The sequence below is a fragment of the Trichosurus vulpecula genome, chromosome 4 (genome assembly GCF_011100635.1).
Source record: "Trichosurus vulpecula isolate mTriVul1 chromosome 4, mTriVul1.pri, whole genome shotgun sequence".
Lineage (NCBI taxonomy): Eukaryota > Metazoa > Chordata > Mammalia > Diprotodontia > Phalangeridae > Trichosurus > Trichosurus vulpecula.
The window spans coordinates 341149033-341176887 of NC_050576.1; the positions used below are offsets into that span (position 1 = coordinate 341149033).

The 27855-nt window shown below is 39.3% G+C and overlaps 1 protein-coding gene across 1 annotated transcript in view; it reads right to left on the reverse strand.

Annotated features, from left to right (window-relative positions):
* Positions 1-1095: 1095 nt before the first annotated feature.
* The window catches only part of OBI1 (ORC ubiquitin ligase 1), a 48587-nt gene continuing 21827 nt past the window's right edge, over positions 1096-27855 (reverse strand). The window contains exons 5-6 of the mRNA XM_036758322.1: positions 26571-26659; positions 1096-3899 (exon numbers count right to left, since the gene is read on the reverse strand). Coding sequence (XP_036614217.1) covers positions 2354-3899; positions 26571-26659 — 1635 coding nt within the window. The 3' untranslated portion in view covers positions 1096-2353. The remainder of the gene's footprint in view (positions 3900-26570; positions 26660-27855) is intronic.

Consider the following 27855-nt stretch of genomic DNA (forward strand, 5'->3'; position numbering starts at 1 on the left):
GGTTTTCTTCTAGAAGTATATTCTGCATTTCAAATGCACTCTAATCTGAACCATTTGGGAAGAAAGCTCAAATAAATCAATGTTGCTTTAAAAAATTTTTTTTGAGGAATATCATATCTTTCCATTATGTAATTATTCAACCATTTTGTCTCTTTTTGTAAGCATGGTTATGTATTTAAAAAAATCAAATCAGAGTATGGTGATCTTGCTAATTTAAAAAAGCCAATAGTCAAAATAAGAATAGCATATTAAATTATGTCCTGCAATTCCCTAGGACTGTGAATGTATTAGTTTTAATTAATGCTTGTGAAGTACTTTTGGGAGGCAGGTAGGAAGGGGAAGAAGAGAATGGTAATTCAGATGACAGAACCTCACCACATATAAAGGAAGTGAAAGGGCATACTTTAATTCACTATGTAGATGTTATAACATTTTAGAGACAATTTCAGTGCCCACATGAAAAACAGACATGTCCTTAGTAAATAAAATGTTGTTCCTTTTAACCATGGACAGAATCAGGAAAATGTTTTTGCCCTTTGAGTGACAGCTTTAGAAATACCGTTCCAGGTTTGTCACTACAATTTCGAATGCTTTACCTAGAGCTCAGACTCATCAACATGGTGATGATTGTTCAGTCATTTCAGAGTTATCCTAGTTTTGGGGGCTTTTGTTTTGTTGTTGTTGGGGTGTGTGTGTGTAGAGATACTGGAACAGTTTGCAACTTCCTTCTCCAACTCATTTTACAGATGAGGAAATGAGGCAAACAGGGTTAAGTGACTTATCCAGGGTCCCACAACTAGTATCTGAGGCCCGATCTGAACTCAGGAAGATGATTCCAAGCCCAATGTGCTACCCACTGCACCACCTAGATGCTCTATCGACATAGTGATAAGGCAAAATGATCAAGAACACTTACAGGAAAAATGCCTGCCAATATGAAAATTATGTTTTATCTTACCCAGGTCCATAATGACCAATCAAAACGCACTCACTGCTCATAAGGAAACTGAGAACTTTTCAATTTTAGGGAAAAGATTTATGACAGCTTATTTCGGACTTCCAGATTAATTAAAAGTGATAAGGGCAGTTTTCCTGCTCTTAGTATGTTATTTCAATATCTGAGACATCAAGGATTACAGTGCTTATGGCATCTTTTATTCAATTCACATAGAAAAGCATGCAGTATTAATGTAAAACAGTACAGTATTAATGTAAAATGTTCAGTGCACATTAGGTAAACAAGTCATTAGCATACAAACCCATTTTTAAAGGCCTGTATAGGGGGACTGAATGCTTGGAATAACAAATGCTTTTCCAAACCTAAATTAAAAATTGTGCTTCATTCTTCCCCTCCCCCACCCCCTACTTATTCCCCACAAAAGAAAAAAGCACTTGTATCTTACATAAGAGAGACATTCTATTACTAACCAAAACTTAACTTTCTTTAGCATGGAAAACAGAGCAAGCAAGAATGCTAGCATGCACAAAGCTGTGGTTTCGATAAAGCACAGTGCCATGCAAACAGCAAGTCCAGCACTTTAATAAGTAGCCCTGGGGATTATCAGAGCTAGAATTTGGGACTGGGAACATAAGAGTGCTCTACATCCAAGCCATGAAGTTACCAGATTTCCCCATTCAGAGTAGGCTGAATTTCTGGTTTTCTACAAAGAGGTAGGTAATCAGACTCTCAGCCATAAGGAAGGAAAACAATAACCCAAACTAACCACTATGAAGTTAAAAACCATGGTTCCTTCTTCTCAAATTTTGAGGTCATATCAAAACTGGCTAGTCAAAGAACGATTTAAAAAAAAAGACCCAAACTCAAAAATCATATAGGATACCTCCATTGAACTCAATTCCACAGTGCTAATTCACAATGTGTGGCCTTGCTTAAAGTCAGGTCATCATTGTAATAAAATAAAGTGGCAGGTAAAAGAAAGTTACATTCTGAGAGAAGCATTTATGAAAACAAAATGTTTTATGGATAATGCAGACAGCTCTAAGAATTTTATTTAAGATCTACAAGCTGCTTCTTACCAGCAGGCTACTGCACTTGACAAATAAGATGTAAGAATACAAAATATAACCAACTTGATACATCACAAAAATAATGATGATGATGATGATTAAAAAAAAAAAAAACGACAGCCAAACTCCTGGCATTATTCAAGAGGGGGTTCTCAGGATTATGGAAGTAAAGACTAGCCCATTCATTTTTGACTTATTTTTTGGTTAAAAGGATAAATATAAACTAGCTGGATTCTGGGTGGGAGAGGGGTGGGGGAGGAGGAATCAACAGTTCAGAAACTTCCATTTTCCTCTCAGGACAAAGTACCTTTTCAATAGAACCGAATCAACTTTTAGTTGCTTTGGATGGGCTGGCACTAGAAAGGCTACTCTGGATTTTTCTTTTTGCTGACTGATTCACACTCTTATTTCTCTTTTCAGGCACGAAGGAGGCAGACCATGGGGACTGAAGGTGATTGTGAACATTGTGCATCTCTGAGGACATCTTAAAAAAAGACGGTCCAAACCTTTGATCATCAAACAGCTTATGTGAGTTACTAAACAAAAAACTCTGGGAAAACTCCCTCTGAAACAAACAGTTTTGGGGTTTGATTTCACTAGTTCCTGAATTGGGAGAGGAAAGGAGTGGAAAGTGTTCATTCATCTCTTGGTCAGATGGCGAAAGGATGAAAAAAGAAGTAGGTTTCCACTCATTTCTACTTCCTGGCTGATCAAGCAGCTGAGAACATTTTGTAAGATTTGGCTTAGTTCTTTCTTCTAGTTTATCAGAATCATCCAAAAACTCACTAGTTTGTGCTAACTTCGTTGGGGTTTCCATGTCGGCAGATTTAAAATTGTTATAGGGACTCTTACTGTTGTCTGATTCAGACATCATGGAGTCCAGCTCTGAGATCTTATCAAGGTAAGCTGCATCCATTGATGCTTCGCTGGATGTTCTAGTCCGATTCATTTCAAAGGATCGGATAGAATTTAATCTTTTAGATAAACAGGAGCCTGCTTTCTCACTGGATTTCAATGACAGATCTCCAGAAGAACTTGCGACTGTGTTTTGCTCTGAACTTTCAAAATCTAAGTTCTGGACAAAATTGGTAGGGCAACAATCCCAAAACACTGACTTTGGGGAAGTGAAACATTCCGATTTCTTTCCGTTTTCACAACTATTTGTGTTATCCTGGAGGGAATCTTTGTCACAACTGTTTGGGGTGCCACAAAAATCATCAAACACCAGTTTTCTTAGATGGTGTGAGTGCTTTCTGATACCCTCTGTTTTGACCAGAGTACTTTCTTTGTTATCTGGGGTATTGAGCTGAAGACAACTAAGAGACAAAGAAGGGGTACAGGGACCTGGGAGATCATAAAGTTCCTCATCTTTGTAAGGGTCACAATTTCCAGTTTTATTATTCCACTGTCTTTCCAAACAGGCATCCATCCTTGTATCAGTAACATCTAACAGGATTTTCAACTGTTCTGGGAAGAGTTCTTTGTTCTTACAACACTCTGTCTCTCTCTCACTTGAGCTTTCTTGACTAGCAGTGTTAACATCTGAGAGTCTACTACTTGAAGATGGCGTAAGGTGTGTAGAACTCGGGTTGGCTGGGACAGGCTGCTTTCCGACACCGTCTACCTGACTTGTTAAAGCTGTGGTACTTTCCTCAGGGTGACTGTTTCCTTGGCCTTCTGTGGAAAGTACTCTTTGGCTAATGGAGTTTGTAGTTTCAGTTTCTTCACTTGAGCTTTTTAGCAGTGAGATTTGAGATTCTAATTCTTCTATATATTTATCACTTCGTTCCAGGGCTTTCTTGAGGCGACTTGTTTCTCGCTCGTACTGTTCTACCTTGGACTGAAGAGCAGCAACTGTAAACCTGCCAAACCTGCAAGAAATGGAAGGACAATTAATCTTCCAACTGAAGTAAGGTTTTTATACTTTTTTTCTTTTGAAAAGTTTAAGATCCCAAATAACTGCATCTTCTGATTCCATATACATAACATTGAAATTTCATTCCCCTCAGTGAATTCAGGGGACATAAACAGACTCCATCATTAGGTGTTTTTCCTTACTTAATATTGACTTCTATATACTAACACGTAGAAAATAACAATGGTGAACAGCTAACAGTAATCTTTACTAATCAAATCAGACCATTAGTAGCACTGACGAGGAAACTATCTGAAGATTACCCTTCCAAAAGCTAGACCTATCAATTCACTTCAAATATGCATGAAGAGTTATCCCCTAAAACAATGGCAAAGATTTATGATAACATTTGAACAGTAGTCCACATCTTGAAATATTTACATTCAATCATTTTCCTATCGTACAGCCGTGTTTTACAATACATTTCTTACACAATGTCACCTTGTCAAATATAAAATGCCAATTTGAAATTCAGAAATCTTAACAGTCCTGAGAGAGGTGGTTTTAAATACTTATTTGGTCCCTTTCAATTACAGCCATCCTAGATCTACAGCTTTTTACTCAGCCTTCCCGAGTCCTGTGCTTTAACTCATTCCAGAGCTACTTATTTTTGGCATTTTACTATTGTATGGGACATCAATCTCATTTCTTCCAACTTTGAAATACAAAATCTGTGCTTGTGGCTCAGATACATTCCACGTAAAAACATTTTCATAATGTTCCTGAGAATAAGAATTTAAAATTGAGGTCAAAAAGAACACATCAGAGAATCATCCCTTTATCACTTTGTTTTCACTGACCTTTCCCCCAAAGAGCAGGTACTGATCAGCTGCATGCACTAGTACACTAAGAAAGGAACCAGGAAAATCCATATACACCCTGTAGGAATCAAAAGGTTACCTGCTTCCCCCCCACTCTACTTTCCCTCTTCTAACCTCCCCTACTTTCAATTAAAAGATACTTCCTTTCACTTAAAATACTTTCCAAGCCTTCAATGCCCATTTATTTGTCTGGGACATTTCATTAGTACCCTTGCCTAGTGGCAAGGGGATGAACTCCTTAGGTGACTTCTCAGAATTTCTTATAACTCTGAATCTATGATATAATTTTCTTCGACCGTAACTTACTTCTATGCTAACTCTACACTCATATCTACCCTACTTCCTATGTTACTCTGATATGAATCTAACCCTGTATCAGAACTATTAACAACTATCAACTGAGTAGCTATTATACACTATTTATGATGGCAAATTGTAAGAGACACGAGACCAACAACTAGATGTTCCCATAACTTGATATGACATCTCTAACCTTGACATATTTTTGAAGGCCATCTTCCATAGCTGATATACGCCTTTTCCTCATTCCCTAACCCCTCTGCCTCTCCCACTCCCCTCAAACAGATCCAAAATTGATGTCCTCACATTGCTTGAGTGCTTTTTCTGGTCCTGTCCTTTGTACCCATCACTCCCTGCTACTTATCTGTGTGAAGATTAGAACCCCCTTAATACAAAGGTTCATAAACCGGAGTTTATGAGTTTTAGGGCGTCTGTGAACTAGGATGGAAAAAATGACCTTTTCACTAACTCTCTAACTGAAATTTATCATGTCCTGGGCAACAAACCATTATTCCGAGAAGGGATTTATCCACAGGCTTCACCAGACTGCCAAATGTATCCATGACACAAAAAAGGTGCCTAAACAAAACGTTAGTTCCTGGTGGGCAGGTGAAATGATAGGACTATCATTACATACACATACACACACACACACACACACACACACACACACACACACACACACACACCCCCTTGTGCCTCTAGCACCTTATATACAAGAGACAGCTAATACATGCTTGCTTAGTTGCTGGTGCAACCATACACATCTGTGTTACTTTCTACCCCACTTTTATTTAAAACAAACAAGTCTTCCTTTTTCTCTTGCGCTAAGTTGCATTCTAATTTAGAGGCAACCATTAGCCATCCAGGTCACCAAGGGCCCTGTGTCCTGCTGTTCCTATTGACTCTGATTCTGGAAGAGTTAAAGAAGCTGCAATCTGTGTTGTCCTAAAAGGAGAGGTTTGAGATACATATGATCTCCTAATATTAATTTGCTCTCTGAAATTAACTATATTTCCAAGGGAAAGTATACTCCCTTTAGCTTCTAAAAAACGAATAGCAACAATCTGTCCTTTTTGACAAAGAGGGTATATTTTGGGGGTGGGAAGGTTATGGAAGGTAAAGTTTGCTAGTTGGAATATTTAAAAGTAATGCCAATATATGTTGTGGTTCCCTTAATAGATACTTCAAAACACCAAACCCTCATATTTAAAAGTCAATCCTTGATCAATGTGCACAAAGTTTTGGGGGGCAACTTAACAATACATTTTCTACTAATTTTACTACTTCAAGAGTGGATTTTTTTTTTGTAAAAGCTTCCACATTTACATACATACCTGACACGTTTTTTTAAATGGTAGAACTATGTAAAATGTTTATTTAATGCAAAGATGAAAAGTGACAACATCCAATTTGTTTATTATGAGAAAGCTTTGTATTCTCAAGTGTAATTTTTATAAGGAGGGTTCTCAGGTGAAAAATCAGATTGCTTAAAACTGAGCAATACTAGTAGGTATATGTGAAGTGCTGCAGAAGGATGTTTGGGAAGGCAGCAGAGGCTTTTATAATGAAATATTACAAACCCCCCACCCCCACCCCAATCTCAGAATATTTTACCTCATGAGAGGCTGTGTGGTACAGCTGTAGGCAAAAGACATGAGCTCAAATTATGACTTTGGAATTCCACCTCTTAGAATGTGTTTCCTCATCTGTAAAATGGGAACAATGCTTACACCATGCCTCGATGGGCACTTGCCAGGATCAAACGAGAACAAGAATGTGAAAGTGCTCTGTAACAGTAAAGCAAACTATAAATATAAACTTCCATGACAGAATCAGATTTAAGGTCAGATATAATTTTATGATTCTCCATTTATTTATTCTAATGCTTCAGGTTATTTTTTTAATGCTCATCAACAGATTCACTGAAGGGAAGTCACAATGCCAACATCTTAACTGAAACCTACAGTAACTCTTTCCATCCTAAGACAGAAAGATGACACGTTGTGAGAAGAAAGCCAAAGAATGAAAACAAAGCAAGAAACACCTCTTGGATGTCTCTGCCAAGAAAGACATCATGGTATCATGGTAGAGTGGACCTGAATGCCAGTCAAGGCTAGGTTAGGCAAGTTACACATCCTAGGTTCAAACTCCAGCTCTGCTAATAAAGGTGTGCCTTTCGGCAGGTTACTAGCATCTCTGTGCCTCAGTTTCCTTGTCTGTAAATGGAAGAGGTCCGACCGGATGAACGAGAAGCTGTCCTCCACCTCTAAGTCTGATTCTATTTCACTCCTCCCTCTAGGATTCATGGTTCTAGTCTAACACGCTCAAAAGATCATCAAGCCTCTGGATCAATACCTGGATTATTACAAGGTCAATAGCATCAGTCAAGGAACAATTATCTATTAAACACCTACTATGTTCTGGACGCTGGAAATACAAAGACAAAAATGAAAACAGTCCTTCCCCACAAGGAACTTTCATCTCAAAGGAGACCCAACATGTATACATATAAACACAGACAAGGCAATTTGGGGGGAGTGGAACCAACAATTCTTGGGCTGGGCTGAGTCAAGGTCTCATGCAGTTAACAGAGTTTGAGCTGAGTCTTGAAGGAAACCCAGGTTTCTAAGAGGCAGAGATAAAGAAAGGGATGGGGAACAGCCTGCATGTACAAAGGGATGGATATAGTAGAGGTTATGCTATGTATTGGGAAGGGCAAAAAGGCCATTCTACCCGGAACAGATAGTAAATAAAGGCGAGTTATGTATGTTAAAGTTGGAAAGGCAAGTTGGAGTCTGGTTATGAATGGCTTTAAACGCCAAAAAGAGGATTTGTATTGAGACAGTTAGGTGGTACAGTGAGTAGAGTACTGGAGTTGGAATTGGGAAGACCCAAGTTCAAATCTGAATTCAGATACTAACTAGCTATGTGACTGACTCTGGATAAATCACTTAACATCTACCTCAGTTTCTTCTTCTGTAAAATTTGGATAAGGATAGCACCTATCTCCTGGGATTGTTAGTAAGGATATTTGTAAGGCACTTTGCAAACTTAAAGAGCTATGTAAATGTGCACTGCTGCTGCTACTACCACTACTGTTAGTATTATTATAGAGTTAATAGGGAGCCAGTGGAATTTACTGAATAGGAAAGTAACATCACAATACCTGTGCTTTAGGGAAAGCACGTTTGCAGCTATGTGAAGGATAAATTGGCAATGGGAAAGACATAAGGCAGGAAGACCAATCAGTAAGCTACTATAATAATCCATGCATTATCTCAACTATCCACCATATTAGGGTGGTGACTATACAAGTGGTCAACTAGTGGTGACACGAGTTTGGTGGATTTTTTTTTATTTTTTCAAGTAGTAAAAATATGTTCTCTTCCTCCCATTCCACTGCCACTAATTAAAGAAAAAAATCTTATAGCAAATATTTATAATATGCATATTCAAACAAAAGAAACTCTCAGAAATGACTATATAAGACATGAATGTTTTTAAAAAAGCAAATCCTGAATAACTTTATTAAAATCGGTCCATCCCTACATTGATATATGAGATTTAGAAGAAGAAAAATATTCTTCTGCTCCTGATTGCTTCCCTAGATATTAAGAATTCTGGTATCACAAAATACTTTTTCCATCAAAAATATGTATTATTTTCAACTTCATAAAAAATCATAAAGCCTATTTTGACATAGGTCAAAATAACAGGATTTAGGATTTATGGGAAAGACATATGTGTCATCTGACAGACAAGGAAACTGAACAGACAAGTAACTTGAACAAGGTCATCAGATAATAAGTATGGCAGAGCCAGAATTTGAACGCAGATTCTTTCACTTCAAATCTTGTGCCATACCATCTCATTCAGGTGGGCAAGATGCCAAAAGGGAAGAAGGTAGCTCCGGCCCCTGCTGTGGTAAAGAAACAGGAGGCCAAGAAAGCAGTCAATCCTTTGTTTGAGAAGCGGCCCAAGAACTTTGGCACTGGTCAGGACATCCAGCCCAAAAGGGACCTTACTCGATTTGTCAAATGGCCTCGGTACATCAGACTGCAGTGTCAAAGGTCTATCCTTTCTAAGCGTTTGAAAGTTCTACCAGCAATTAACCAGTTCACCCAGGCTTTGGATCGTCAGACAGCTACTCAACTGCTGAAACTGGCTCGTAAGACAAAGCAAGATAAGAAGCAAAGGCTTCTTGCTTGGGCTGAACAAAAGAATGCAGGCAAAGGAGATGTCCCCGCTAAGAAACCACCTATCCTGAGAGCAGGTATTAACACTGTTACTACCCTGGTAGAAAACAAAGAAAGCACAGTTGGTAGTGATTGCACATGACGTGGACCCCATTGAGCTAGTGGTCTTCCTACCTGCCTTGTGCTGAAAAATGGGGCTTCCTTACTGTATTATCAAAGGTAAAGCCAGACTGGGTCGCTTACTTCACAGAAAGACCTGCCCAAGCATTGCCTTCACACAGGTTAATCCAGAAGATAAGGGAGCCCTGGCTAAGCTGGTAGAAGCCATCAAAACCAATTACAATGACAGATGCGATGAGATCCGTTGTCACTGGGGTGGCAATGTTCCGGACCCAAAATCGTTGGCTTGTATTGCCAAGCTGGAAAAGGCAAAAGCTAAGGAACTTGCAACCAAATTGGGTTAAATGTATGTTTGATTTTTCCCTACATAAAAATAAAAATTTAAACCAAAAAAAAAAATCTTGTGCCATACCAACTATAAGGGGACTCTGGGTTCATCCTCAATACTTTGATTCAAGTAATATTAGCAATAGTACAACTGCTACTCACCATAGTTATACCACTTTTTACTGATAGAAAGAATAGTCACCTACATTATCTTCTTCCAATAACCACGTAAGCTTGGTAGTACAAGCAATATCACCTCCATTTTATAGATGGGAAAATACACTGGCTGGTAAGTGGCAGAGCTGGGTCTTGGTATGGATAATAAAAAAAATGCACTGTTCATGAAGTCAGAAGACCTGGGTCCAGAACCTAATTCTGATACTTACTAGCTATGTGATGCTGGACAATTTTAACCCCTCTGAACCAAAGTTCACTAAGCAGTAAAACAAGAGATATTATTATTATGTATTCCTTAACCTTAAATAGTTCTTGTGAAAAGAGCAATCTGTAAATCTCAAAATGCTATAGAAGTATTAGCAAAGTGCAATATTGTACAATGGGAAAACCAATGTATTTGATGTCAAATGACTTAAGTTCAAATCTTAACTCTGTTACATATTATCTGCAGAGTCAGGATCCATGGGTGGACATTATGTCAGGAAAAACTTCCTAACAATTTGACTGTCCAAAAGGGCAAGGGGCTGTCATGAGAGGTAATGGGTTTCCCTTCCTTGGAGATCATAAAGCTGGAGCTAGAGGAATGATATCATCTTACATTCTCTCCCTTTTTTCCAGTCTCTGATGATGAGGTCACCCTTTCTTCTTGACAAGGTCAACCCTGCTACACATACCCCTGATGTCATTCCCTCAGAGTGATAACTCTTTGGAGACTATGTGTAGGATGAATATGAATCTAGGATGTGTTGCTGCCTCCAACTAAGCATGAAAGATATACGTTGGTCTTTTCAGCCACATGTATCAGACTTGGATGGTAATCAGCTTCAACAGTCTCATCTCTAATTGTAGGAAAAAAAGATATTGTGCTTGTGACATTGCCAGATTTTTTTTAAGGCAGAATATTTTCAGCATTCATTGATCAAAGAGTGCCAGCTTGGCATAGTTGAAGAATACAGACATCGGAATGAAGAAAGACGTGGATTGAAGTACTGTCCTTGTGACATCTTGATTGTGAGAACCTGGGAATGTAATCATGCAGCATGCTCCTATCCGCCACCCCAGCAAGTGATCTGTATTAGTACAGGATGCTTCCTAACTGAGAGCTCTCTACACCATGAAATTCCAAGTCTAGACCAAAAATATAAAACAACCAAACAAAGCCATCATAAAGTTCCTAGACTCAGGATCTAATTTAGAGATGTACAAAAAACAATTATCTTATTAGAACCAATCTCAATTTGCATTTTATCATGTCTTTCATTATACCTACTAGAATGACATTTTTTTTTTTACTTTATTGACAAAGTTAAAGATAGACTTCAACAGAAAATACGTTACACTGCTATGGTCCTTACTCCTCCAACATTCTTGTACAAAGAACATACATACGATCTAAATGGGAGGTAATTTCAGTGGAAAGGTATCAGAAAGTAAGGCAACTGGAAAAGGCCTCTTCAGAAGATGGGCTTTAAGCTGAGTCCTGAAGAAAGACAGAAAAGTCAGGAACCAGAAACAAGGAGAGACAGCATTTCAAGTTTGAGAGCTAGCCATATAAAAAAGGCTGTGAGGACTTCCGTGGGGGGAAAAAAAAAAAGGAGCAGCAAGAAAGCCAGTATTGCTGGTCTTGAAACACTGAGTACATACGGGTGAGACAGGTGTAAAAAGACTGGAAAGGTAGGAAGAGACCAGGTTGTAAAGGGTTTTAAAACATAAACGAGTTTATATTTGATCCTGGAGATAACAGCAAGCCACTCTAATTAAGCAGGGCAGTTACATGGTCAGATTTATATTTTAGGAAGCTCAAACTGACAACTGAGTGGAGAATAGAGATGGGAGAAGGGAGTGACTTGGAGCAGGGAGACCAACCATCTGGCTATTGTAACAGTGCAGGCACGAGGCACTGAGGATCTGGACTGAGATGGTGCTAACTATGCAAGTGAAGAGAAGGGGAAGAGATGCTGTGAAGGTAGAAATCTTAAGACTTGGCAATAGATGGGATGTGTGGGGGTGAAGGTAAGTAAGGAGTTGAGGAAAACACTGAGGCTGCAAGAAGAGGGAGGATTTGAGAGGAAAGATAATGAGTTGTTTTGGACATGCTAAATTTGAGATGTTTATGATATATTCAATTTGAGATGTCCAATAGGCATTTAATGTTAGACTGGAAGTTATGAGGGAGGTTAGGGCTGTACAGATATGAAAATCATCAGTGCAGAGATGATAACTGAATCCATAGGAGCTGATGAGCTCACCAAATGAAACATTATAGAGGGATAAGAAAAAAAGTCCCAGGACAGAGCTCTGTGGGTCATTCATGGTTATTAAGTATGATCTGGATGAAAATCTAGCAAAGGAAAAAAAAAAAGAAAATCTAGCAAAGGGGGCAGCTAAGTGGCGCAGCGAGTAGAGCACCGGGCCTGGAGTCAGGACAACCTGAGTTCAAATCTGGCCTCAGACACCTGACACACTTACTAGCTGTGTGACCTTGGGCAAGTCATTTAACACCAATTGCCTTGTCTTCCCTCTTCCAAAAGAAAAACAAACAAAAAAAGAAAATCTAGCAAAGGACAACCAGGGGAGAATAGTGTCACAAAAACCCAGAGAGTATCAAGGATAAGAGGGTAATTGACAGTGTTAAAGGCTGCAGAAAATTCAAGAAAGATGAAGACTGAGAAAAGACATTAGATTCTACAATTAAGAGATCATTAACTTTAGAAATAGATATTCTGGTTGAATGATGAGGCTGGAAGCCAGATTGGAGAGAATTAAGAGAGAGAGAGAGAGAGAGAAGGAAATAAAGGGAACCTACCATAGATAGCCTTCTCAAAGATTTTAGCGGCAAACTGGAGAAAAGGCATGAGATAACAGCTGGCAGGAGTGGGAGGATCAAGTGGTGATGGGAGGGACAGGGGCATGTTTACAGGCAGCAGGGGGCACTCAGTAGACAAGGAGAGATTGTAAATGGAGTGGTAGAGAAAGTAATCTGGAGAAGATGGGATGGAATGGGATCATTTATGCACGCAGAGCAGTCAGTCTTGGCAAGAAGGGCCACCTCTTCATGTGAGATGGGGTTTAGGTAGAAACGTTGGCAGAAAACATTTGGGAAATTCAAGTTGAAGATGGCAAAAGAGAAAGCTCCTAATGAATGGCCTAAATTTTTCCAGTAAAATGAGATATGGTTTTTAGCTGAGAGGGCAGGAGGATGGGGCCCAAGGAAGGTTTGAGGACGGATGAAACAGTCGGGAAGCACTGCTGTGGTGAGTAGGACAGTGAGTCAATTAGGGAGGTATAATAGGGTTGCCTTGCGGAAGGGGTAACAATGGAGCCTAGATTCAATATTGGCTCTCTTCTTCAAATGTTCTCTGGAACTGATGAAGGAAGAGTCTCTCAGGAAGCTTCCAATTTCCAATCTGCTCTTATTCTTGGCCCTGTTCCTAAAGTGATGTTCTCCAACCATAGCAGCCTGACCTCATGTAACCAGCTCTTCTCTGCACTGCAGGTAAGGAAGGAGTATTTTGCTTACTTTGTAATGGCATCTTTTCTGCTTTTAAATTATATTTATTTTACTTCAACTCCAACCAGAAACACAAAAGCTGATGGCACTCAGAACTACAGTCACCTGTCTGGTAATCCTGATGTGCAAAATGAGGAAAGCAAAGTTTGGGTCATAATCCTGAAATCTTGAGCCCCAATTCTTAGACCCAAACTGCCCAGGAAAATTCCAATAATATTCTTACCATTTTCATAGATCAGTACACCAATGTCCTCTGGAGATCCTAACCTTTAATTGTGGACCAAATTTACTCTCAGCAAACTAGTACAGACTGCAATGAAATGCTCAGAAATCAATTCCTCTTCTTTGTCCTATGTCAATACCAGATAAAGGATCCTCTTGTACAATTATCCCATACACCCCAGCAATAACACAATATCTGTCATATATGTTGGGGAAAGGGAGAAAGGCACACCTAAAATTTAAGTTTGGAGAAACTAACAACTGTCTAGATGTTTTTACACTGTATACTGCAATAGGCCACATGGAAGATTAATATATTTGCCAAAAACTTAAAATTAAAATCCATTATAATTGATTAGATATCCTTAACTTTTTTTTGAGCACCCACTCTATGCTGGGCAGGGGACAGTGGACAAACGAGGGATTTTTTTAAAGCCATTTTTAAGCCATACAGTTCCAACTCTGAGAGTTTCAAGTCTCTTTGACAATCTAATATATTTGGTCATTAGCATGTTACTGACTATTACTACTATTACATCCATAGGCTATACTACTATTATATCTACAGACTATATTACTATTATATCATTACAATGAGGACAAGCAAAGGAGGAAACATGTGGTCATTCTGCCCATTCCCAATTAGTTGTACCTTCAGATTTGGGCCCCTTAGGCAGCTGAGGGGCCTGTACAAACAACTCACTTTAGTACCTTGCTGTCACAGCTTGGCCCCAGGGCAGCATCAGGTTCCCCTGACAGTCTACAAGATCCCCTTCCAGGGAAACCATAGGGCATAACAAAAATCAGTCATCTTCTCAGGCCAGGGTCAAATGCCAGGAATTATGGAGCTGGAACAGACTCAGGAGGATGTCAGGAAGAACTTCCTGAGGGCAGTGAACTGTGGAGCAGGTCAAAATCATGGGCCCATAAAACACCATTCACTATAAGACCTTAGTCAAGTCCCTTAACTTCTCTACGTCTCGGATTGGACTTCACTGTCTTTAAGGTTCCTTCCAGCTCCACAGCTATAATCCTACAGACAAGCATGGGTCAGGAACACTGGCCATCAGGCAGAGTAGAAAGACAATTGCTGATGAGATTCCAAACAGCTCAGGAAAATTAAGGTCAAGCATCAGGCAGGTCTTAGCATTTGTATCTTTACAGCTTAAAGTACAAGCTGTCTGGTCCAATTCTCTACACTGCTGAAGGGTACCAAGAAGATCTGTTAACTTGCTTTTATAGTCCCTAACTATACTTGGAGATCCACTCAGCTCTTACCCCGTCAGAGTTCAAATGTAGAAAGGAGACACTTCAAAGAATATTACAAACGTATTACTTGTGACAACAAAAGGAAAGAAATACAATATCTGCTTATTGATTAGGATATCGCTGAACAAATTATGATGTAGAAGTGTAATCAAATATTACCACGTTATAAAGATGGATGGAATCAGAAAAGTAAGAGATATAACAGGCGACCTGAATGAACTTATGCAGAATAAAGAAAGCAGAGCCAAAAGAATACACACAATCATCACAAATGTTGATGTAATGGATGAAGTGTCAGGCTTGGAGCAAGGAGGCCAAAGTCTGAATCCTGCCTCACACACTTATTTAGCAGTGTGACCCTGGGCAAATTACCAAACCCCTTCAGACTCAGTTTTCTTACTTATAAAATGAGAATGACAACAGCACCCACCACAGGGTTGTTGTAAAGATCAAATAAGATACATATGCTTTGCCAATCTTAAAGCGCTATATAAACGTTTATTATTATTATTACTATAACATGGACCATAAAGCTCTGGTCAGATACAATGGTTAGCACCATAATATCAAAGGTAGAGAGCACATTCCTCCTTCCTATTTACAGTCAAGGTTTATGGGGAATATGTTTTGTAAAGGGTTTTTTTTGGGAAGCTTTTGTGTTAAAACCAAAATGAATCTATGAATTAAAAAAAGAAAAACTATTTTAGAAGTGGAGAAGGGCTTAGATATCATCTAATCTACCACTAAAGAGCAGAGAGAAATGTCCTGTGGTCTCCATGGAGGAGATGGAAGACTTGCTATTTTCTTCAAATGCTCTTCTGAGAGGCCTATTTAATCCACTAATCAGAGAAAAAGACTGACCAGTGGGAATTTCTGGAGCCTCTGTTACCATCAACCACCCCAGAATGAGGCATGGGTATTAAGGAAGTATTAGTTTGGGACTGCGCTTTGGCCTCTTCAAGCCTTGGGAGTGCTGAGCAGTAAAGTGATCTGTATATGTATTCAAGGTCCCTTAGTCCTCATCAAGGCATATCCAGGGATATTGGCATTAAGAGATATTTCAGGGGGCGGAGCCAAGATGGCGGCTGGAAAGCAGGGACTAGCGTGAGCTCCCCACCGAGCCCCTCCAAAAACCTATAAAAATGGCTCTGAACCAATTCTAGAACTGCAGAACCCACAAAATAGCAGGAGGAGGCAGGTCTCCAGCCCAGGACAGCCTGGATGGTCTCTGGGTGAGGTCTATCCCGCAAAGAGCTGGGAGCGGAGCAGAGCAGAGCCCAGCATGGGGGGCAGGGACCAACCAGACCAGGAGCCGGGCGGAGCGGGCCCTAGTGCCCTGAATCAGTGAGCTGCATTAGTTACCAGACTTCTCAACCCACAAACACCAAAGACAACAGAGAAGGTCAGTGGGAAAAGCTGCTGGGGACAGAGTTTAAGAAGGAGTTCGTGGTTCGGCCACCGCCCTGGGGGCAGAGGAGGTGTGGCAGCTACAGAACTACAGCTGCAGTTGCTTCTGGCCCCAGGCCCACCTGGTAGGAGGAATTAAGTGGCGGATCAGAGCAGGAGTGAAGAGCCTGCTGAAGACCTAAGTCCAGTCCGGGTTGGGGGTTCTTGGGGAAGGAGGAGTGCTGGTGTGGCAGAGCTGGCGCATCCCCCCAAGCGTGGAACATAGAACTCTTTAGTCTACAAGCAGTCATACCCCGCTGAAAAACTCAAGGGTCAAGGTAGTTGGCTGGGAATATGGCCAGGCAGTGAAAATGCCCCCAGATTCAGTCTCAGACTTTGGAATCTTTCTTTGGTGACAAAGACCAAAACATACAGCCAGAAGAAGTCAACAAAATCAAAGAGCCTACAACAAAAGCCTCCAAGAAAAACATGAACTGGGCTCAGGCCATGGAAGAGCTCCAAAAGGATTTGGAAAAGCAAGTTAGAGAAGTAGAGAAAAAATTGGGAAGAGAAATGAGAAGGATGCGAGAAAACCATGAAAAACAAGTCAATGACTTGCTAAAGGAGACCCAAAAAAATACTGAAAAATATACTGAAGAAAACAACACCTTAAAAAATAGACTAACTCAAATGGCAAAAGAGCTCCAAAAAGCTAATGAGGAGAAGAATGCCTTGAAAGGCAGAATTAGCCAAATGGAAAAGGAGGTCCAAAAGACCACTGAAGAAAATACTACTTTAAAAATTAGACTAGGGCAAGTGGAAGTTAGTGACTTGATGAGAAATCAAGATATTATGAAACAGAACCGAAGGAATGAAAAAATGGAAGACAATGTGAAATATCTCATTGGAAAAACCACTGACCTGGAAAACAGATCCAGGAGAGATAATTTAAAAATTATTGGACTACCTGAAAGCCATCATCAAAAAAAGAGCCTAGATATCATCTTTCAAGAAATTATCAAGGAGAACTGCCCTGATATTCTAGAGCCACAGGGCAAAATAGAAATTGAAAGAATCTATCGATTGCCTCCTCAAATAGAAATCTCCTAGGAATATTGTCACCAAATTCCAGAGCTCCCAGATCAAGGAGAAAATACTACAAGCAGCCAGAAAGAAACAATTTGAGTATTGTGGAAACACAATCAGAATAACCCCAGATCTAGCAGCTTCTACATTAAGAGGTCGAAGGGCTTGGAATATGACATTCCGGAGATCAATGGAGCTAGGACTAAAACCAAGAATCACCTACCTAGCAAAACTGAGTATCATGACCCAAGGCAAAATATAGACTTTCAATAAAATAGAGGACTTTCAAGCTTTCTCAGTGAAAAGACCAGAACTGAATAGAAAATTTGACTTTCAAACACAAGAATCAAGAGAAGCATGAAAAGGTAATCAAGAAACGGAAATTGCAAGGGACTTACTAAAGTTGAACTGTTTTGTTTACATTCCCACATGGAAATATGATGTGGATGGTTCATGAGACCTCAGTATTAGGGTAGCTGAAGGGAATATGCATATATATACACATATATATGTGTGTGTGTATATATATATATATACGTATATATATATGTTTATGTATATGTGAGTGTGTATGTATGTATATATGTATGTATGTGTATATATATATACAGAGAGAGAGAGAGAGAGAGAGAGAGAGAGAGAGAGAGAGAGAGAGAGAGCGGGCACAGGGTGAGTTGAAGATGAAGGGAAGATATCTAAAAGAAATAAAATCAAATTAAGGGATGAGAGAGGAATATATTTAGAGAGGGAGATAGGGAGAGATAGAATGGGGTAAATTATCTCACATAAAAGTGGCAAGAAAAAGCAGTTCTGTAGGAAGAGAAGAGAAGGCAGGTGAGGGGGAATGAGTGAATCTTGCTCTCATCAAATCTGACCTGAGGAGGGAATACCATACATACTCATTTGGGTATCTTACCCCACAGGAAAAAGGAGGAAGAATTTAAAAAAATAAGGGGGGATGATAGAAGGGAGGGCAGATGGGGGTGGAGGTAATCAAAACCAAACACTTTCAAAAGGGGACAGGGCCGAGGGAGAAAATTCAATAAAGGGGGATAGGTTAGGAAGGAGCAAAATATAGTGAGTCTTTCACAACATGAGTATTGTGGAAGGGTTATACATAATGATACGCGTGTGGCCTATGTTGAATTGCTTGACTTCTTAGGGAGGGTGGGTGGGAAGGGAAGAGGGGAGAGAATTTGGAACTCAACGTTTTAAAAACAGATGTTCAAAAACAAAAAAAAAGTTTTTGCATGCAACTAGAAAATAAGATACACAGGCAATGGGGCATAGAAATTTATCTTGCCCTACAATAAAGGAAGGGAAAAGGGCATGGAAGGGGAGTGGGGTAACAGAAGGGAGGGCTGACTAGGGAACAGGGCAACCAGAATACACACCATCTTGGAGTGGGGGGGGGGGAGAGTAGAAATGTGGAGAAAATTTGTAATTCAAACTCTTGTGAAAATCAATGCTGAAAACTAAATAAAAAAAAGTTTAAAAAAAGAGATATTTCAAAGACAAGACACTATCTGAATATGCAAGATTGCTGGCCATACACATAACTAAGTAAAGCCCAGAATAATTAAGCTGGAGATGATGTGGTGAAGCAGAGCTACATAAATGTTCCAACCTCCCCAGGTAAGAGCCAGACAGCCAAAGTGTGAGGGGCTTGGTCAAAGCAAGGGTCAAATGGAGGAGCAGTGTTGCTCTATTAGGCAGGTTTGTGTAACTGTTTTCAGGTAATGTAGTTTCTGTAGAGTTGATTTAAGTGTTTATTGGGAAGTATCTGTTATGTCAAAATAAAGTATTTCAAAAACTGCACTTTAAAAATGAAGTGGTGATGGAACCAAGATGGCAAATTAGAGGCAGCAACCCAGGTGAACTCTCCCAACATTCCCCTCTGAACAACTTCAAAATAACACCTCAAATTTGGGAGTGGCAGAGCCAACAAAAGGGCAGAGTGGGACACTTTCCCAGCCTAAGACAACTTAGGAGGTTGGCCCGAGAGGACTGTGACATCTGGCTGGGGGCCGGTTGGAGCATGATGCCAGCCCTGGAGATACCTACGACAGCAGTCGCAGCGGCAGCAGCAGCAAGTTTCTGGAGCTCTCAGCCCAGAGAAAGTAAGGGAGTTGGACAACTAGTCAGAAAGAGATGATAGGGGAATCTTTGTGGGCATTGGGTATAGATGGAGCTGAATGGCAACTCTATTGCCTCTAAGTCCTGGGTCACAGTTCTGGTCATTCACAAGGGAGCAGGGGACCCAGCTGAAGGCTGGGAACATGGCTAGCACTTGGGGTCACAACAGAGCAAGGCACAAGGTCACATTTCCAGAGTCAAGAGAAGTAACAGTACTTGTTACTACAGAGGCTGATCCTGGGTGAAGACCAGGAAACCAGTGACCACACCTCTCCCTAGACAGAAGCACTTTGGAAGCACCCAAAATTTGCAGACTTCCCAGAACTAGCTCTGAAAACAGCAGCATGAAAAAGCCTGAAGTTTGAGACAGTGCTTCTCTACCCCTGGGCAAGCCAAGCTCAACTTTAACAAAAAGTTCAAAGCCAAGAAATAGGTTGGAAAAACGAGCAAACGACAACAACAAAAAGAATTTTACCATAAAAAGCTACTACAGTGACAAGGAAGACAAACTCAGGAGAAGACACTAATATGAAAACAGCTACAAGTAAAGTCTCAAAGACAAAGGCTAACTGGACTCAAAGCCAACAAGCATTTCTGGAAGAGTTAAAAAAAAGAGGTCAGAACAGTGGAGAAAAAAATTGGGAAAGAAATGAGAGTGATGCAAGAAAATCATGAAAAGAGAATTAACAACTTGGTAAAAAGAGGCACAAAAATTCACTGAAGTAAACTTAAAAAGAAGACTAGGCCAATTGGAAAAGGAGATACAAAAGCTCACTGAAGAAAATAATTCCTTAAATTAGAAACGGGCAAGTGGAAGCTAATGACTCCACAAGACATCAAGAAACAATAAAACATAGTCAAAAGAATAAAAAACTAGAAAAAAATGTCAACTATATTATCAGAAAAGCAACTGACCCAGAAAATAAATTGAGGAGAAATAATTTAGGAATTATTAGACTGTAGGAAAGCCTGATCGAAAAAAGAGCCTAGACATCCTATTTTAAAAAATTATAAAGGAAAACTGCCCTAAGATCTTAGATCCAGAGGGTAAAATGGAAATTCAAAGAATTCACCCATCACCTTCTGAAAGATCTCAAAATGAAAACTTCCAGGAATATCATAGACCAATTGCAGAGCTTCCAGGTGAAAGAGAAAATATTACAAGCAGCCAGAAAGAAAATACCAATGAAGCTACATCCAAATACCATGAAGCCACAGTCAGAAACACATAAGATTTAGCAGCTCCCACATTAAAAGAGTGGAAGGCTTGGAATATGATATTCTGGAAGGCAAAGGAACTAGGATTACAACCAAGAATAACCTATCCAGCAAAACAAAGTATAGTCCTTCAGGGTAAAAAAAAGGACAATTAATGAAACAGAAGACTTCCAAGCATTCTTGGTGAAAAGACCAGAGCTGAATAGAAAATGTGACGTCCAGATACAAGACTGAAGAGAAGTATAAAATGGGAAACATGAAAGAGTAATCATAAGGGACTCAATAAAATTAAACTGTTTAAGTTCCTATATGCAAGATGGTACATGTAATTCCTAAGAACTGTATCAGTATTATGATAATTAAAGAGAATCCACATAGACAAAGGGCATATGCATGAGTCACTTATGCTGGGATGATCTCAAAAAAAAAAAAGGGGGGGAAGGGGTAGAAGAGGAAAAGGAGAGGGAGAACAGGGAAAATTTTCTCACATAAAAGAGGCCCACAATGAAGAGCTTTTTTAGTGAAGAGGAAAATGGGCAGCAGGGGGGCAATGTTTGAACCCTACTCTCATCAGTGGGGTATGGAAATTTAAAAACCAATAGGGAAAGGGGATAAGAGAAATTGGGGGAATTAAGGGGGACAGATTAAGGGAGGCAGTGGTCAGAAGAAAAACAGACTTTTGAGGATGAACAGGCTAAAAAGAGAGAGAGAAAATGATAAACAGAAGATAATAGGATGGAAGGAAAAACAGTCAGTTATCATAACTGTATGTGAATTGGATGAGGTCACCTGAAAAATGGAAGTGAATAGCAGAATGGATTAGAAACCAGAACGTGTTGTTAGCAATGATCACACTTGAAGTGGAAAGACACATATACAGTTTAAAGTAAAGGGCTGGAACTGATTTTATTATGTTTCAGATAAAGTAAAAAAGACCAGAGTAACAATCATGATCTCAGACAAAGCAAAAAGCAAAAATAGACTTAATTAAAAGAGATAATCACGGAAACTACATTTTGCTAAAAATGTACCATAGACAAGTGATGAAGTAATATAAAAAAAATTGTACAGTGAATTTTCTGATAAAGGCTTCATTTCTTAAATATATAGGTAACTGAGTCAAATTTCTAAGAATAACAGCCAATCCTCAATTGATAAATGGTTAAATGATATAAATAAGCCATTTCCAGAAGAAATCAAAACTATCTATAGTCATATGAAAAAATTCTCTAAATCACTACTGATTAGAGAAATGCAAATTAAACCAACCCTGAGGCACTATCTCACAGCTATCAGAAATGACAAATGCTAGAAGAGATGAGGGCAAATAGGTACACCCTTTGACCCAGCAATAACACTAAGTTTGTATCCCGAAGAGATCAAAGAAAAAGGAAAAGCATCTATATGTACAAAAACATTTATAGCAGCTCTTTTTTTGGTGGCAAAGAATAGAAAACTGAGAAGATAACAACTTGTGACATGATTGTAATGGTGTACTACTGTGCTATAAGAAATGATGAGGGGGGGCAGTTTCAGAAAAGCATGGCGAGACCTACATGAACTGACGCAAAGTGAAGTGAGAAGAACCAGGATATCACTGTACACAGTAACAGCACTGTTGTAATGATGAAATGATGATCAACTGTGAAAGTCTTGGCTACTCTGATCAATACAATGATCTAAGATAATTCCAAAGGACTCGTGATGAAAAAAATGCTATCGGGAGAGAGAACTGATTAACTGAGTGTAAACTGCAGTATAATTTTCTCACTTTCTTTGTTTTTCTTTTTTTAAAATATGGCTAATTGATATCATATTGCTTGCCTTTTCAATGGATGAGAGAGCAGTGGGAGAGAGGTAGAGAATTTGGAATTCAAAATTTAAAAAGAATGTTAAACCCAAATAATAATTTTTAAAATTATTTTTTAAAAAGGAAGTAGTATTACTGAATTCCAGCATGGAATGGGCATAAAACAAACAAAAAAAGAAGAAATATGATGAATAAGCTACATAGGTTTCACCAACAGTTTGCTATTAGGGTAGGGGATCATGTTAAAATAGAAAGAACTCTGATTCTGTAATCAGAAGGCCTGAGTTCAAATACCACTTCTGATGCTTAATAAATACGTAACTTTTGGGCAAGTCACTCAATGCCCCTGGGCCTCAGTTTCTCTGCCTGTAAAATAAGGGTGTGGGGCTAAATATGTCTTTTTCTGAAGTCCCTTACACCCCCTTATTTTACAGATAAAGAAACTGAGGCTCTGGGACATTGATTCTGTCCTTTTCTACTTATCTAAATCTTACTCAACCTTTGAAGTTCAGGTCAATTCTTACTTCCTCCATGAAACCTTTTCAGACTCTTTCATTCCGTATTTTCCTTTCTCTGACCTTCTACTGTAGTTGACATTATATAATTTAGCACTTATTTATTGTCAATTATGAATGAAATTCAATACGCACTTTCTAGGAATCCACATAGACTTATGAAATCAAAAGTCTCTATAGACCACTTTTAGTCCACCCAAAGAAATTTTCTCAGGGATGTTATTTCATGTATTTTAACAATCAACAAGCACTTATCTGTGCTTCCTACATGCCTGACACCTAAGTGTTTGGGATACAAAGACAAAAAATGAAACAATCCCTGACCTCAAGGAGTTTGTATTCCATTGGAGATAAACAACATATACTTCTCTCATCATCTGAATCTAAGTTCCTTGAGATCAAGAATCAAGTCTTATACTTTGTTTTACCCATTCCCCACATAGTGTATAGCACTGTACAGTGACAGGCACCCAAAACATGGTGCCTTATTTAGAAGGGCAGTGTTTTCTTCCTGGACATCTATCTCAAAAGTTAAAGCATGTTCCCTGACCCTTAAGAGCTTCTCTTAATAAGCTTCAGAGAAGAACTTGAATCTGAACCATGAATAGGCACATGAAACAACCTCTTGATCACAAGTCAATCTATCTTATGTATGTGTGTGTGTGTGTGTGTGTGTGTATGTATGAAAGCTTGAAAACAGTAATTTGGGAATAATCACCTGCTGCCTTTAATGACCTATACCTCTGCCCAGCTTAATCTATTCAGATAAACAAAGGCTGGTTCTATTTCCATCACTGGATGGAATTCATTCACTCTCTTTCCTCTTAAGACATTCTTCCTCTAGAGGAAATGGTAAGATCACTCTACTCATTTAAGATGTGTCTAAGAAAACTGCTTTACTGAAAGCATATCCCTGAATAAAGTAAATTTATGTGTATTAAAGCTTTAATTTCTCTTCATATAGCAGCATCCAAAGTGGAGGAGGATCCAGTCTCTTTTTTGTGATATAGTATTAACTTTGGTTTCTTTAAAGCAAGGATTCTTAATGTTTTTTGTGTTTTAATCTATTTTTTGGTAGTCTTGTGAAGTCTACTGACGCCTCCTCAGACTAATGTTTTGAAATATATAAAATACATAGAATTACAAAAGAAATTAAATGAAAGCAGAACTAAAGATGCAGAGTTTTTTTCCCATCCAAGTTTACAGACCCCGTTGGGGTGTATGGGTCCTAGGTTAAGAACCTCTACTTTAAAGGAATGTTTGTACTTAAATCTTTCAAGGTCATATCCTCCTTTTAAATTTATCATCTCTAATTTTAATTTTCTTAAGCTTCCTCTTCTGGAAATGGAAGAACATTTAAGGTTCAACAGGTAAGATGTTGCAAAATCAGCAATCAAAACCAAAACTTCACACCCAGACCCATAACCAAGAGAAAAGAGGCCCAGATGATGGCTTAGGAGACACTCATTGCATAGACACATAAAAGGAACAATTTGAGTATTTTTTGTTCAGTTTAAAAAAAGACCCTCTTAGACATCCCAAGGAAGGAATGGCATTTTTATCTTGTTGTTCTTGACCATACAAAAAGAGAATTCTCTCCTCAAATGAACCAGACCTGGGTATTTTCAGCTGTGGTCAGCTGCTTCTCCGAATCCCAGTAGGTTTGGAGATGCAGAGTAAACAAGGCTATAAATCAAATGCAATGCATTTAATACCTCAATGCATTGCAAATTGATCTGCAATACTGTTGAGTTCAAGTCACGTTTCTAGTGAGACATGTCACATTAAGAGGAAGGGAGGGAGAAAGGAAATTCAAAGTACTTCTGTTGTGTTTGGTTCAATGACTACTTGGCTATTTAAAAGGCATGGCCAGATTTCCTTCAGGTGAGATTCTTCTGATTCTTAGTAATTTATCAAGTTAAAGCCATAGGTATTTAAAAGACACAGTTCTCATGGCTGGCATTAGATCTTAAATATTTGGTGGGCAACTTTTCAAGGAATGAAAGCTGCAAAATAGCTTGAGTTCCATTCAGCGTGCTGTGGGAAGTAGCTAATGGACAGCCATTACTTTGACTGAAGGAGAGCACTGCCAATCAATGATCATCACTGAGATCCAAGCCACCACACAACAACAACATTTCCTAAGCTTATTTCACTCATTTGTCAAAGTGGGACGTTATCCCAACTGAGTGGAAGAAAAATGGAGATGGGGAGTGGAAGGGAAGGAACTATTTAAAAGTAAAAGCTCTCCTCCTGTCTCTACTGATAATTGAGCTTGGCCGTGGATAATTACGGCTCCCTTCTGCCATTTCCTGATACCACACTTGGCTTTCCTGGAGGCAACACTTTCTCTTCTCCAGCTGACAAGCTGGGCTATTTCTGGCGGGATAAATTTGCTTTGTCTCCCGTCTACTGCCTTGTCTTTTTTCCTAATGGGGAGAAGTGAATGCTGGTGGTTAGCAGAGCGTCAGGAGTCCTGGCCTGCTAACCTCAGAGATGGCACCTGATTTCTGGGAGCTCAGTAGCCTCTCCCTTGAAACTTCCTTCCTAAAAGCACTAAGAGACCCTCATGAAAACAAGTAGCAGAAAGTGCTCTCCTGTCTCTATTCTTTCTCTCCTCCTTAAACTTTTCAGTCCTGATTTCCCCATCACCATTTAAAATAGAAAATTAAGGGCCAGGTAAGGAATTCTTCTGTTATTTACCATATTTTATGTCATCTAGCTATATGATACATGGGGCAGTATGTTATGAAGGAAGAGCAGCTAAATCTAGAGTGTAAAATCAGTCCCAAATCTGATGAGTTGTTCTCTACATCCTGTCTCAGAAAGTATTGCAGGTGCTTGCCTGTGCTCTGGTATTATATACTTAAAATATAAAACAGAAAAAGTTTACCCCCTTGATGGCAGTATATTCAGATATCACCTATTGGTAGGAGGTTTATTTTAGTTAATTATACTTGTTAAAAAATATAAGTAGTGGCAATAGGCCAGCCAAAAGTTTTTGGCTAAGAGTAGGATTTTACTAATCAGAGTGCATGCATTTGGATATTAGACAGTAATATTACGATAAACATGCATGTTCTAATTAAAAATCAAGAGTCAAACACGCTTGCAAATATGCCAGAATGGCCATGAGCTGAGTGAAAAAGAGTTCTAGATTTGCAGGATGAAGACCTGCGTGAGACTCCTTTTAGCTCGGATACCTGGGGCAAACCATTTAATCTCCCTGAGACTCAGTATCCAAAAAGGTGACTTGGACCTTTATCACCACAAAGTTAGCCAATCAGGTGATGAATTTTCTCACAGCAATTCAAAACGACCATCTCCTAAGACAAAACAGAGTATGAGATGGACTAAGATGAATTGGGGTCACTCAACGGGTCCTTTCAAGTCATGCTTATGCCTCTTGCTGTTGTGAGGATCAAGTAAGAAAATGGGCAAACCACCTTATATAACCTAAAGCTCCTAGTGGCAACATTATTCCTGGCTTCAGCAAATGCTGAAACATGTTTTGTAAATAAAATACATACTTTTGGGGTGATCTGTTATCAACTTCAGCCTTCAACCGCAAATTCTCCCTCATAAGGCCACCATTTTCCAATTTTAGTTTCTTATTTGCCTAAGGAAAGAAAGTGAAACATAATAAAGCACAAGTGATGACTAAGTGCTCTTGAAATAGCCAGAGTAAGTGATGTTTTTGAGACATCAGAAAACTACCTGTGAGAATCGGGTCCTCACAAACGAAGCCATCAATGTAAAATCACCACTGAGAATTGCTTTTGGAGATTTAACAGGACATATTTTATTCATATTCCCAAAATACAGAGCACATCTCCTACTGAGGGAGAAGAAAACTGCGACGTGATGTTCATTAGCACAGGGTTATTAAGGGAATGTCATAATGGCAAAGCCATGTTTGTTTGTTTTCTTGTTTTTCAATGTGACTTAAAGCGTCACAATATTAACCATGTGCATATATCAGCAAAATTAGTACTGAATTGTTCTTTTTCCTTTAAGCAACAAGATTAGCTCTTTTTTTTCATTTGTTTACAGAAAAAGTTTTCCAGAGATCTATCCAATAGACAATATTCCTTGCTGCCCAACTAGCTGTATGATATTAGGTAAATCACTCCCCCTCTCCTGTAAAAGGAAGGGGGTTGGTCTAGATCAGGGGCAGGGAATCTGCAGCCTTGAGACCACATGTGGGCCTCTAGGTCCTCAAGTGCAGCCCTTTGACTGAATCCAAACTTCACAGAACAAATCCCCTTAATAAAAGAATTTGTTCTGTAAACTTAGACTCAGTCAAAGGGCCACACTTGAGTACCTAGAAGGCTGCACGTGGCCCCGAAGTTGCAGGTTCTCTGCCCTTGGTCTAGATGACCTCTAGGTACCTTTTTAGCTCTCCATCTAAAACCCTATGATTGCCCCAATGAACTGCAATCAAAGTCTTCAGGAGGCAAGGCAGAGCATAAAGAGGACTGGATTTTGCATCAGAAGATCTACCACCTATGAAACTGTCAACAGGGATGTGACTCTGCCTGAGTGACTCTTCACATTTTTCTGTGTCTCAGTTGCCTTGTCTGTAAAATGAAGATGTTGGACTCAGGAAGAACATCTGATCTAGAGTGACTGGACCTATATTCAAATCTTGAATCTGACAGTTGGACAAACTGAAGCCTCCTTGGGCCTCAATTTCCTCAAAATTGAAGTGAAGAGGTTGGATTCAGGGCTTCTTAAACTTTTTCCACCCCACCTTTCGATTTTCTGCAGCATTCCTTGGTGTTGTGTGGCCTGAGGACATGCTCAGTGCAAAGT